The 13,232-nt window shown below is 51.2% G+C and overlaps 4 protein-coding genes across 4 annotated transcripts; all 4 read left to right on the top strand.

Moving 5' to 3' along the window:
- Positions 1 to 894: 894 nt before the first annotated feature.
- N7498_005502 (putative phenol 2-monooxygenase) lies at positions 895 to 3,091 on the top strand (the record flags this gene model as incomplete). The annotated part of the gene is made up of 5 exons (XM_058452564.1): positions 895 to 935; positions 987 to 1,200; positions 1,256 to 1,743; positions 1,794 to 1,828; positions 1,881 to 3,091. The coding sequence occupies 5 exons, from the start codon at positions 895 to 897 to the stop codon at positions 3,089 to 3,091; spliced, it is 1,989 nt and encodes a 662-aa protein (XP_058309102.1).
- Positions 3,092 to 4,066: 975 nt separating this feature from the next.
- On the top strand, positions 4,067 to 5,736 carry N7498_005503 (SET domain-containing protein; the record flags this gene model as incomplete). The annotated part of the gene is made up of 4 exons (XM_058452565.1): positions 4,067 to 4,357; positions 4,411 to 4,928; positions 4,987 to 5,578; positions 5,653 to 5,736. The coding sequence occupies 4 exons, from the start codon at positions 4,067 to 4,069 to the stop codon at positions 5,734 to 5,736; spliced, it is 1,485 nt and encodes a 494-aa protein (XP_058309103.1).
- Positions 5,737 to 7,379: 1,643 nt separating this feature from the next.
- Positions 7,380 to 10,173, top strand: facB (C6 transcription factor FacB/Cat8; the record flags this gene model as incomplete). Its single annotated transcript, XM_058452566.1, has 3 exons — positions 7,380 to 7,916; positions 7,955 to 8,281; positions 8,332 to 10,173. Coding segments are annotated over 3 exons (2,706 nt in total), but the record flags the coding sequence as incomplete, so codon positions are not given.
- Positions 10,174 to 11,062: 889 nt separating this feature from the next.
- On the top strand, positions 11,063 to 12,867 carry N7498_005505 (sugar porter family MFS transporter; the record flags this gene model as incomplete). Its single annotated transcript, XM_058452567.1, has 3 exons — positions 11,063 to 11,374; positions 11,428 to 11,684; positions 11,736 to 12,867. 3 exons carry the CDS (start codon positions 11,063 to 11,065, stop codon positions 12,865 to 12,867), a joined length of 1,701 nt encoding a protein of 566 aa, XP_058309105.1.
- Between the last annotated feature and the right edge of the window lie 365 nt (positions 12,868 to 13,232).

The following is a 13,232-nucleotide window of genomic DNA, read 5'->3' on the forward strand; positions in this document are numbered from 1 at the left end:
GGGCTCGGCTGCATGATGGGAAAAAGTCTCCTGGACGCTCTGAGGACGTCTTGGCGCGTTGGGGAACCCGGTGTGCCAGAAACAGCGTAGCCGCGCTTACTCATCTCCACGGGTGGGAGTCCTCCGGGCAGATTTAGGGCTGTATAATGTAGACCGAATATCAATTCGAGGCGTGGTTTGTATGGAAGCTGTGCTACCGCTTCACCATCCTCGTCAGCTTTTGACTCAGCGGGTATTTGCTGCCAGCTTTTTCGAGTAACGGAGACCCTTGCTTTCTGCACGAGACTCGAGGATCTTCCTAGGATGGTTTTTTAGATGAGATGACGAGACGATTGCGAGCCGCTTTCATCGAAGGTGGATAAAGCAGCAACAGTCGCGGTCAGTGCCAATTGCCGGAAACCCGAAGACCGAAGCCACGGTTAAATGTCTCGTAGTCCGCAGCCAGGAATTATATCAAGACCAAACAGACTAATTCGGACGGCAAACGGACGCCGCTTTCTTGGAAAATCGGGTCCTCAGATCGGAGGTCTTTAAAACAGCGAAGAGCAGGGACGGGCTTTGAAAGTACCTCATTCGGAAACATCCTCCACTTGCAGGGCATACCCACACGGAGATCATCCGACACCTCTATACGAGATACCCTTGAAATTAATTTAGCTATGGCAGCTTGGAAGAGAAATTGACGGAGTCAGCTTGCAGACGTGTCATGCACGAACCCTACCACGTAGCTACTGTCCAACAACGAAAGACCAGGGAATATCGAGCGAGGAGAATGCTCGGAATATATAAGGATGTTGCTTTAACATCCAGCAGCAACGTCCTGTACTATCCTGACTACCGATGCTTGGAATATACTTGTGAATCACCCTTGTATCTAGAAGTATCATAGTCACCATGGCCGAAGACAATCATTCATCAGAATCGCATACCGACGTGTGAGATATCATTAAATGTCCCTTGTTACAGACCACGTTCTAATTCGCCAGGCTTATCATTGGCGCCGGGCCCTCCGGCTTGATGGCAGCCTACTGGATGGCTCGTTGCGGTGTGCGAGCTCGAATAATCGACAAAAACAGCACCAAGGTGTTCACTGGCCAAGCGGACGGATTGCGGATCCGAACTCTGGAAATATTCGACAGCATTGGCTTTCAACACCGTGTGCAGCATGAAGGCCATGTGGCTGTTGAAGCTAACTTTTGGGTATAGTTTGCCCCCAGTATTTGAAACATCAACTGATGAAGGCTGAGGGGAACAGGTGCCTAGTCCAGACGGGAAATTGTTTCGTCAGGGCCCTTTCTGCAGCTCCAAGGTCAACGAGTCTCCATTCCACAACATGCTTCTGAGCCAAGGACGGATTGAACGGTTCCTTATCGATAGTATTAAGGAGCATTCCGACCTCGAGGTTGAACGGGGTGTCATTGCGGAGACTTTCGAGTACGATGAGACTCTTAATGATGACCCTATTGCCTACCCGATCACTGTCAAGTTGCGAACCCTCGGTGAGAATGAGGTCAATTCACCTGGCGGTTCTGGTGGAGAAAGCCCGCAGTCTGTACCCAGCGGCCTTGATCGTAGCAACATACTTCCAGATGATTGGGATGACTTGATTCAAAAGAGCAGGAGTCAGCAAACGAAGACCGAGACCGTCAAAACAAAGTACCTTATTGGCTGCGACGGTGCACACAGCTGGACCCGGAAGCAGGTTGGCATTCCGTTAGAGGGATCAAGTACAGATCATATTTGGTCAGTGTGCAGCGTGCTTTTGTGAAGAAACTAGAGCTAACATCTGCCAGGGGTGTGATCGACGTAATCCCAGTCACGGACTTCCGTAAGTTTAGGAATGGGCTTCATAGACGTCAAACTAACTTGATATTCATCAGCGGACATCCGTCGCCTGGGAACTGTAACCAACGCAGCAGGCACAATTCTCGTCATTCCCCGTGAGAGACAGCTGGTACGTCTTTACGTCCCAGTGCAAGTTGTTGACGCCGCCTCAAACGCCAATATCCGTTTCAACCGTTCCTCAATCACACCAGAAATGATCAAAGAGCGAGTCCAAGCCATCCTCAAACCATACACATTCGATTACAAAATCTGTGACTGGTGGACTGCATATCAGATCGGACAGCGGATCGCGCCAACATTCACGAAAGATGATCGTGTGTTCCTGGCCGGTGATGCAGTGCACACGCATTCCCCCAAAGTAGGATTGGGTATGAACATGAGCATGCAGGATGGCTTCAATATCGGTTGGAAAGTTGCCCTGGTCGTAGCGGGGGTGGCCAACCCTGCTATTCTCAGCACTTATAACACTGAACGCCAAATCTTGGCTGAGATGCTGCTTGATTTTGATCGCCACTGGTCGGGACTTTTCACGGAAAACAGGCCGCCAGAGGGAGGCCCTGGTAAGACGGAGAGCATGGTCAAGGTTGTTGAGTCGTTTGAAGATTTTGCGGATGGCTTGAAGGCTTTCTATGGCGCTAGTCCGTTGGTCTGCAAGCTTGATAACGACCAAGATCCCATCCTAGGTTATGGGTTGGTTCCGGGTGAGCGATTTCCGCCAGTGAAGTTGCGTAAACAGGCGGATGGAAACACACAATGGACAACAAGAACTTTCGAAAGCGATGGACGATTCCGACTAGTTATACTCGCTGGAGACGTACGTGATGCAACACAGAAGCAGCGGGTTGAGACTCTAAGTCAATTTTTGTCTGGTCAACTCAAAGAAAAGGTTTCACCTTTGAACCGTTATGCTGCAATCCCGGGGCGCTTCAAGAGCCTGATCGAAGTGGTGACGATCCACAGCGCACCTTGGAATGAAACGGAGTTCTTCGACTTCCCGGAGATCCTGCGTAAGTTGGACCCCACTATGGGGTGGGATTATGGCAAGATCTGGTGTGATGATGCATGCATATGGGATCGAGACTGTAATGGGAAAGGCTATGAGAAATGGGGTGTAGATCGCACGCGCGGCGGGGTCCTGATTATTCGACCGGATCAGTATATTGGCTGGGTTGGCGAGTTTGAATATATAGACGAGATGACTCAATACTTGGATGGCGTATTGATCAGGGCTGTATGTGGGCAATAAGGAGTCGTACCTAGAGCTACACGAGAAGGAACTTGAACAAGAGAATCAACCAATATCATCTGCGGCTCTTACGGGGATTCAGCTCCAGTGTGTATTTCTCGGTATACTTCTAGATGGCGCTGCGGTTCCGTGACTTTGTAGAGAACATGAATAGAAGACGCGTGATTTGGGGCTAATATTAAGGGCCATACAATTGCCCTGGAGGATGTCAATAGCCCGAAACCCAAATTGGAGTGAGAGCTCGTTTATATTTTAGCATAAGTGAGAGAAAGTACCAACCCAGCCTCTGTGGTCTAGCGGTATAACCCTCATGGGAGAGCGAGAATTCCTTGACTCCCTTGACCTCGGTGCCATGTAAAGCCTCCGCTCTTGAGGCAGTGCTTGCCACACTCTCGACGCGTTTAGGTACTATTCCTCTGGCGACTGGGATGCATTCTCGAAGAAGTCTACTTTACTTCGCTGCCTCTACCATGGATTGTGACCGGGTAAGTGGTAAGGATGGGTTCTCACGGATCTGGCACACCAGGTTCACTTATTTTTTTAATCTTATATAACATTACAAATGTACCCGGAAACGTGAATCAATTCCCGACCCCACAGTGATATGTAAATGGACAAGGAAAAAAGTCGACGAGCCTACGCCCCAATACGTGCAGCACAGGCCTCGGGTTCGAAGCCACCTCACGCCTTTAATTTTAATCTTCTAAAATATTCTCTGTATCACCATCAGCAGGACGTCTGCCTCTTCCCCTCCCTTCCCATTCCTATATAGTTCAAATCCGCCACCGCCTTGGGCAGAATTATTACGGCGCCCGCCTGCCTCGTTGCCTTAATTTCGTTACTAAGCACCTTGTTCGTCAGGTCGCGACCAGCCTTGGCATACCGACTTGAACAATAACCTGGACCGATGAGACTGAACGAGTCATAAAACTCTTATCAGTTATACTATACATCGCAAGCTGAGCAGCAAATACAATGAAGCGGGAATATCTCCCGCTCGGCTCGCTTCCGGCCTGGCTCAGGCTTAACGGAATCGATACCAACGGCGTTGCTTTCCAGCGACTCGGTTCTAGTGAGAGTGGGGCAGACAAGGGCAATGCGCTTGTGGCCACAGAAAACAAGTCCAGCAGTGATAGTGATGCCTCACCAGAAGTTCTCCTTCGGGTCCCTGCGGACCTGGTACTGTCATTGGAGACCGTGCATGACTACTCCAAGTCCGATCAAGATCTTCGGGAGGTATTAGAAGCTGTCGGTGACTTCGGGAGGGTATGATCAAACCCCTCAAAGACATTCATTTATATTTTGCTGATCTACGTAAGACCGCGAGGGGCGCGATCATGATATTCCTTCTGGTCCAATTGACACATTCGAGCCCGGAAATGCCAAAATCCATAGGCGTGTCAAATCCTTGGACAGAGTATATCAAGTTCTTCCCACCATCTTTCCCTCTGCCGACATTTTACTCTGCTGAGGAGCAAGAGCTGCTGAGGGGAACCTCGCTCGGAGAAGCAGTGGCGGCAAAGGAAAGCTCCCTTGAACGGGAATTTGAGCACCTCAGGCACTCTACGGAGCATATAGCCTGGTGTCAGCTGTGCTGGTGGGATGAAAATAACGGCAAGCTGACCTTCGATGATTTGACGTACGTTGATGCTGCGTACCGGTCGCGCATGGTGGATTTGCCCGGTAGTGGACATGCCATGGTGCCAGGTATCGACATGGCCAACCACGTCTCTGGGAACGGAGTGAAGGCATTATACGACGCAGACTCGGATGGGAATGCGATTCTGCAGCTGCGCTGGGGCAAGAGCCTACAGTCTGGAGAGGAGGTGACTATCTCGTGAGTCTTCTCTGGATTATCATGGCCATTTCTCGATGAGCTAACCCCAACCTGTCAGATACGGCGATGAAAAACCCGCATCAGAAATGATCTTCTCGTATGGATTCCTCGAGAGCGACAGAACCCAGGCGAAGCAGGTGTTCTTAGATATGACGATGCCGGATGATGATCCGCTTGCTATTGCAAAGAACATGATCTGCCGGGAAACCCCTGGAATTCGAGTTTCTATGGTTCAGGACACCTCTCAAAAATCACAGCAGACGACATGGGATAGCCCACTTGTCTGGTGGGCATGTGTGAACGAGGAAGATGGTCTTCAAATCGGGGTCACACAGACCACGGAGGGAACGAGAGAGCTAGAGACTTTTTGGAAGGGCGAACACATACAGTCGCCAACACAGCTTCGAGATCTCCTCGCGGCCGATCAGGCATGGGAAATCTTCCAGCTTCGCGCAGTCATTCTAGTATCTAAACGGCTAGAGACGCAGCTCTCGCTTCTTCAGGAGACACATGAGGTCCTGAACAACCTTCGCGAGAACGAGACGCTCTTCAATAAGCTGTTCAGGCCTGAGATATTTGCCTTGGTATCTCGACTGCGGAAGCTTGAAGCGGAGCTGCTGGATAGGGCGGTTAATGACCTCATGAAGCAGGTGAGTTTCTACTGGTCTCTCATCAATATACTAAACAAAAGGATGATCCACATGATTTGCTGATACGGCTCCAGAGAAACGAATTGATCGCATCCGAAACCGTTACTGCGTATCTGGCCCAGCAGTCTCAATCAGAAGAAGTCGAAGATTTCTCATGACATAGTTATGAAGGAATGGTCGCATGCAGCGCTAGCCCAATAAGAAATTATCATGCGAGCAGACCCCGCGAGATCTCTCAATAAAGTTACATACCCACCCCCGTAGTCTATAACGGCGGATCAACTTGATGCGGAGAAGTGACACCGTCGATTCTAGTTTCCGTGGCGAGAGTTGCAGATAATGCGTGATGCCAATCATGGGGAGATCAGGGAGGGGGATCGTGAACACTATGACGTTAGCTATGAACTCATTCATCGAACCCAAAACAGGGGCACCGGCTGAGATCTGCAGAGCTAGGCCGATCGGCTTCAGTCTCTGGGGTCCGGTCTCCAGTCAACTCCACTACTTGCGGGGTTTCGACACCGCAAATCGAGAGCAATGATCCTCTTGAAGATCCGGATCATTTTTGGGATGGTACAAGTATTTTTGGGTTTGGGGATACGGCACTTTCCTCGATATTTTCGTATAGATGAAATACAATATAGAGAACTCTTCCGAATATACCCTGAGGAGGACCCGTAGAGACCCGTCGATCGGGGACCAGTTGGAGTACGGGGTCCCCGGCTGCGTCGGAGGTGGGTTTAGTGGACCATCGTGCGTCCATGGTTCACCACCTTCGCGATTCCTTCGGCCAAAACTCGCTGGTTCGGAGCTCCTTGCCACCCCTGATGGACTGCGGATTTCATCTGCGCGCTCAGTACGGAGTAATCGCTCAGTAATCCAGTTGCTGTTGTTGGTGTCCCATGTACCGGTTTCCCTCCCGAGGAGGTAGGGACCCCTGCGTTAACAGAACCGTCACCCGTAGCTCGACAACGCAGTCGGTACTACACAGCAAGGGAACTCGGGCGCCGAATATCGAAGCCCCGGACGCGACGACACGGGAGAACGGCTCGTGAGACGGGGAATTCCAGATACGGGGGTCCCCAGTCGCACAGCTGTCTTGAGGCTGTTTCCTTCTTGAGTCTTTTTGACAGACTACATCCACAGATTCATTCAACCAGGATTTCTCGAGGTCGATCAGGCGACAGTTTTCTGATAACCGTGGCGCTGGTGTATGACTTCAAATCCCGGGCATCCGGGGGGGAGTGGCGGGGTTAACTGCCGAAACGGCCGTGGAGAACCGTCCTTTCCAGAAACAGAGTTTACGAGTTTGGCCGCTTCATTATTCGCTAATAGCCCGTGTACCCCATGTTCATCATCCCAGTACGCCATCGATACAGCCAAGCCTTGTGGGAGTGTGGAGTCCGGGGACTTTCGGAAGAATCCTCGGTACTGTTATGCTATAGTTAGCAGTAGAGAATGTAGAAACCCAGGCGACAGGTTTTGTAGAACCATGACAGCGGTCAGACGAATCAAGATCTCGCGCGGCAAAAGAGCTACATCATCGTCAGTACACCGGGAAAAAAAAGGGGAGATCACCTTTAACCTTTGGGCTCGGACGGTACTTTTATTGCGACAATAATTGGCCGAGCGGCATGTCAGCAACCCCACACGCCTGACTCAGCGGCGCATCTTTCCCCCTCTTGCTTCTCACTTTTGTCCTGCTCTATTCCACATCGTGACTTTGAAACGAATCTATTTCGCCTTGCGAGAAATATCAATACCCCGTTGTCGTCGACTCGACCCCCGAACGAACACAGAAATTTCGATCGCGGCGGCCGATGTGCCCGTCTGCCTTGCCGAAATGCCCGGTATCTTGCCCATGAAAGTGATCAAGGTCGGTGGCACCGGCACTCAAAGCCGGATCGCCCAGGCCTGTGATCGTTGCAGAAGCAAAAAGATCCGTTGCGATGGCGTCCGACCATGCTGTACCCAGTGCGCCAACGTTGGTTTCGAGTGCAAAACGAGTGATAAGCTGAGCCGCCGTGCTTTCCCCCGTGGTTATACCGAGTCTTTGGAGGAACGAGTGCGATCTCTGGAGACAGAGGTCAGAGACCTGAAGGATCTGCTGGACGAGAAGGATGAGAAGATTGACGTGCTCTCGCGGATACATTCTTTTTCTCCGCCCCAAAGAACTGCGTCTTCACAATCTCCATCAGCGCCTTCATCTGGAACGACTAAATCTATCGGTTCGGATGCGGGAGACAGGGTAGTTCATGTTGAGCGATCGCGTCCTCTCCCAAAAATCATCCGACAACCCCTATACCGCATTTTCGAGCACCCAAGGCTTTGCCGGTATGTCGAGTCTGTTTTTTTTTGTTGAGAATCTCGGAGTAGCTTACACAACCAGATGTTTTCACCGACAAGCTTGTCAGCCAGGGGAAATCAGTGTCGAAAATCCCCACTAAAGCACTGACCAGATTGCCTGCCCCGGTGGCCCGCGGATCCCCCAACCAAACCGTGAAGACACCGCCACGCCTGGTGTCCGATCAGCTCATTAATATATTTTTTCAAGAGTGGGCACCATTGTACCCCGTGGTGCATCGTCCGACTATCCTGAAAGCTTACGAACAATATTTGAATAATCCCGATTCTTTGAAAGATGATGCTCATGCCATGACGCAGCTGAACCTGATTTTTGGAATTGCAGCTCTATCGTCAATCGTGAGTGTCACATACGACCCCATAAAACTGATGATGCTGACTCTTCCCAGTCGAGGACCCACCAGGACCCCGCCTTCTTTGAGGAGAACTGGACAGCTTCTCTCGATTCATTCATGGGCGAAACCTCTCTCGGTAGTTTGCAATGCTTTGTCTTGGCCCAGATCTACTGCATGACCAAAGCCGATTACAACAGTTTGCTTCGCTACCGCGCCCTTGCTGTGGATATTTGCCATCAGTTGGACCTTCACCAGAACCAAGAGGATTCTTCATTCAATCCCTTGGAGGGAGAAACTCGCAAGAAGGTCTTCTGGTGTCAATATGTCTTGGACCGATTCTCTTCTGCCTTGACCGGCATGCCTGTTCTTCTGCGCGAGGATGATATTCAGACAGGGTATCCCGTTGATGTGGATGACGAGAATGTTACCGAGACCGGATTCCTGCCCACTCTCCCTGGTGAATCAACTCGCGTTTCAAGTGCTCTTGCTCTCTTCTCGGTTTCGAGGATTCTGAGCAAGGTCTTGGAGGACTTGTTCCCTTCAAAGCCAACCTACGACATTCATGTCTCCAAGATGCACTTGGTGGCAGGGCAGCTAGATGACTGGCTTTCGACACTACCTCCCCACCTTCATCTCGAATTTTCTCAGGATAAGCCCAGTACAAATGTTACGAGCAGCCGGTCGCCTCTTTTGTCTCTTGTTTATTACTTCATTCGATCTCTGATTCATCGCCCCGCCGTGTGCTTCGCTGAAGAAAGTCTGCGCTCCACATCGGTTCTCGCACTGTCTGACTCCTCAAAGCACATCGTTCAGATTTTGGAGCTACTCGATGAACGGCGACTGTGTCTCTCCTTCAGTATCAACCGAAGGGAGTTGGTCTTTTTCTCTGGTCTTGGCCTTTTGTGGCAAACATTGGGTCTGAAGCGTGACAGCAAGCTAGCCAAGGAGAGCCAGAAGCTTCTTGCTGCTGTTAGGAAGCAACTTGGGCAAGCCTCCTCCGCGGTAGCCGCTGAATTTGTAATCCTGGCAAGTGCCCTGGTTCCACTGAACGGTGTGAAGGGCGAAGTGACTACAGGCGTCGAGTCGCAAGAAATGATGGCTCCAGCACACAAGCCTAAATCGTCTCCCAAGAAGCATCTGCAGTCTTTGAAGTCTCGTCTCACTGGTGCTCATCGGAACGAGCCGCCGCAGGAAGCTTCGTCACCTTCGCGCCGGAACACCATTTCCGGTGGCACACCCCCCTTTGGTCCTCAGTCACTTCGCTCCCCGAGCTGGGCGAGCCTTCCTCCATCGCACCCCGACCAACTCTCGGCTCACCAATACCCCGCCGATCGAGGAACTTCGTCATTGGATCTTGGTTCAGACTCCCGTCTCATTTCTTCGTCCATGGGATACGATTACCCACGAGCCATGTCCACCTCGACTCCATCGGATGCCAACACCGGGGCCATCACAATGGCCGACTGGGAATACGTCCTAAGCGATATGGACCGAGGCTATTCGAACATATTCACCGGCATCTACGGCGGGAAGGAGTGCGGCGAGGACCCTGGTCCATTTGCCTCCATCACTGCCGAGTACAACCGCGACCACAAGCAGCTCGGTGATACTTCGCTCGTGGTTCCACCTCCCGGTGATATGCATGATCTATCCCCCGAGGCGTGGTCTGCGAGCAGTGGGGAATTTGCCCCGAAGCAGGAGGCAACGACACAAAGTGTCCTCAGCTACTCCGGCGAGAGCAGTGTCGAGGATAATGTGCATCCATTCACCGATCTCTCTGTCCGTCCGGACGACATGAACTTTATCGACCCGTTCCACGCAATTACGATGCCGCCCGAGGAGGAGAACGGTGATTTTGCCCTCGCGAACGGCTGGGACCGACGGCTGGCCGTCTGATGACTTGTTTTCTGCGGTGTCAATATTTTCAAGTGATGGATCTTGTTGGTTTTTGTGAATAAGATGATACCTGGGTACCTTGGGAGGCGTTCATTCCGTTGGTTCTGTCTGGGTTGGTTATATAAACCTCGTTAATTGAATATAAGTTTGTCTTTGTATATGGATATTCTGTCCAGTTTAGATCCTTTTTAGCAATTCGCAGGAACACTGCCTCTATTGAGTTCATTCTCGGCCTGCCGAATCGATCGGCCCCAATACGGCCGGATCGGGAGAATATCTCCAAACCAGCCATGATGCGGGAAAGGCTTCGGATCCGCAACGTACGACTGAGCAGTCCAGGGAATGTTGGCCAATGTTGGCCGGGAGGCGCAGTCACAGCCTTTCTGGTGGCTGCCACCTATTTCATCACTTGGGATTCCTCGTATACGGAGTTTCCACGAGCTGTCTCCCAAATGCGGACATCTCTGAACATTATGATTCGTCCCCCACAACTCCATCATGAGGCAAATGGTTCTGCACCACCGAGTTCTCTTGGCGCTGCGGTCTGGGTTCTCGAAACAGACCGGCAATCCACGGATGAGCCAGTAATACTTGCAAAGCCAGTTCCCCATTTCCCCGGATTCTGGCTTGCACACGGACATGACCGTCTCCCGCCACGGGCCTCACCTCGCTTCACGAATCGACGAGTCATCATGTTTTCTTTTGGACTGATGTTTTACTCCACACAAGACCACGCGCTCTCGTCCGATCCATTGTTAAATCAAGACCCTGGAATATGAGGCGATTTATAAATGGCTGGTCCCGGGCCCATTTACGCTCGAGGAAAGACTGGCTAGAATATAAGCAGGTCAGAAAATACTAGACAATTGGATTTGTCACAACCGGCATCATGTTCAAGAAAGTGTTCCAGAAGAAACCGCAAGATGTGTACACCACCAGCGAGGCACCTAGAGAATCGGTATCTACTACCGATCGTGAGAAAGGACATGGCGATTTCGTGGACACTCCTATCCCGCTCTTCACCATTCGCTCGTTCATCATGGGCATTTTCGTGTCCATGGGCGGCTTCCTTTTCGGTTATGATACGGGTCAGATCTCCGGTTTTTTGGATATGAAGAATTTCATTCGGCGCTATGGTGAGCCGAGCTCTGATGGGACCTACCAATTCAGCAATGTGCGCTCGGGTCTTATCGTTGGTCTGGTAAGCGATGGCCTCTTTGTGCATCACTGCATTTCTAATATGGGATTGAATAGTTATCCATCGGTACTCTGATCGGAGCCTTGGTCGCAGCCCCAATCGCTGATCGCGTGGGACGGAAATGGTCTATCAGTGGCTGGTGTGTGATCCTTTGTGCCGGCGTCACCGTTCAGATTTCCTCCCCTGTCCCCAAATGGTATCAAGTGGCACTGGGCCGCTGGACCGCGGGCCTTGGCGTTGGGGCGCTGTCCCTGCTGGTGCCAATGTACCAGGCCGAGTCAGGACCAAGACACATTCGAGGTTCGTTGATTAGGTATGTTCCCCCCTACCCTTGCTCTGAATAAAGGTATTGATATACCACCAGCACGTACCAGCTTTTCATCACTCTCGGAATCCTCGTTGCCAACTGCATCAACTTCGGAACCGAGGCCCGCACTGATACCGGATCGTGGCGCATCCCCATGGGAATTACCTACCTCTGGGCCATTATCCTCGGTGTTGGCATGGTTTTCTTCCCTGAAAGTCCTCGATATGACTACCGTCACAATAAAGTGGACGCTGCCGTGACCAACCTCGCCAAGATCTACGGAGTTCCTCGGAACCACCGTGCCCTGAAAATCGAATTTGAAGAGATCAAGGAAAAGTACGAGGAAGAAGTTCGCAATGGCAAGGTCGGCTGGGTGAAGTTCTTCAAGGCACCGACAATGTGGAAACGAGTCCTGGTCGGTGTTTCCCTCCAAGCTCTGCAGCAGCTGACAGGTGCCAACTACTTCTTCTACTACGGAACGGTCGTTTTCAAGGGTGCCGGCATCCAGAACAGCTATGTCACGCAGATGATTTTGGGCGGCGTCAACTTTGGCACTACCTTCTTAGGACTCTACCTGATCGAGCACTACGGCCGTCGCCGGTCTCTCATCGCCGGTGCTCTGTGGATGTTTGTCTGCTTCATAGTCTTCGCCTCGGTGGGCCACTTCTCTTTGAACCGTGACCACCCCGAGCAGACAAAGAGTGCTGGTGTAGCGATGGTGGTCTTTGCCTGTCTGTTTATCCTCGGCTTTGCTAGTACATGGGGCCCAATGGTATGGACCATTATCGCTGAGCTGTTCCCCTCGCAGTACCGTGCCCGCGGCATGTCCCTCGCCACTGCATCCAACTGGCTGTGGAACTTCCTTCTGGCCTTCTTCACTCCCTTCATTGTCAGTGCTATTGACTTCCAGTTCGGATACGTCTTTGCCGGATGTCTTTTCCTGGCTGCGGGCCTGGTCTACTTCACGGTTATCGAGGGCCAGGGCCGAACACTGGAAGAGATTGATACCATGTATCTCTTGAAGGTTAAGCCCTGGAAGAGTTCCAAGTTCCAGTTCCCTGCCGATCCTAATGTCATTCGTGGTTCGTTTGACAAGGGACAAGCGCAGGGTTCCTCGGCTCATGTCGCTGATATGGCGACTGGAGCAGGGGAGAATGTGCCTACAATTCCGGACTCCAACGCGGAGTAAAGGATCGATTTGTATTATGACACGGTGGTCGGGGTCGCTGTACTATATTCTTTTCTGACTTCTTGTATATACGCTGTAGCTATTATTATGGATAATAAATATCGTTAACGACGCTATACAACCGCTATCTTTTGTATGATCCAACCTGTCAACACTCTGGCAGTACCCTTTCCCGTAATTATCTGCGAATGAAAACAGGTAGACGGGCATACAAATAAGATTTTTCTTTGCTAAATCCCCGATAATCCATAAAAGGTTTGGTGTATACTTGATTTATCGATAAGAGTTCCAGGGTAGCTCAAGGCCCGGATTGCAGCATAAAGACGTCATAACGTAGCCCTCGACCTGCAAAATTCCAGGCAAAA

Source organism: Penicillium cinerascens (assembly GCF_028974065.1).
Source record: "Penicillium cinerascens strain IBT 15544 chromosome Unknown contig_5_segment0_segment0, whole genome shotgun sequence".
Taxonomy (NCBI): Eukaryota; Fungi; Ascomycota; class Eurotiomycetes; order Eurotiales; family Aspergillaceae; genus Penicillium; species Penicillium cinerascens.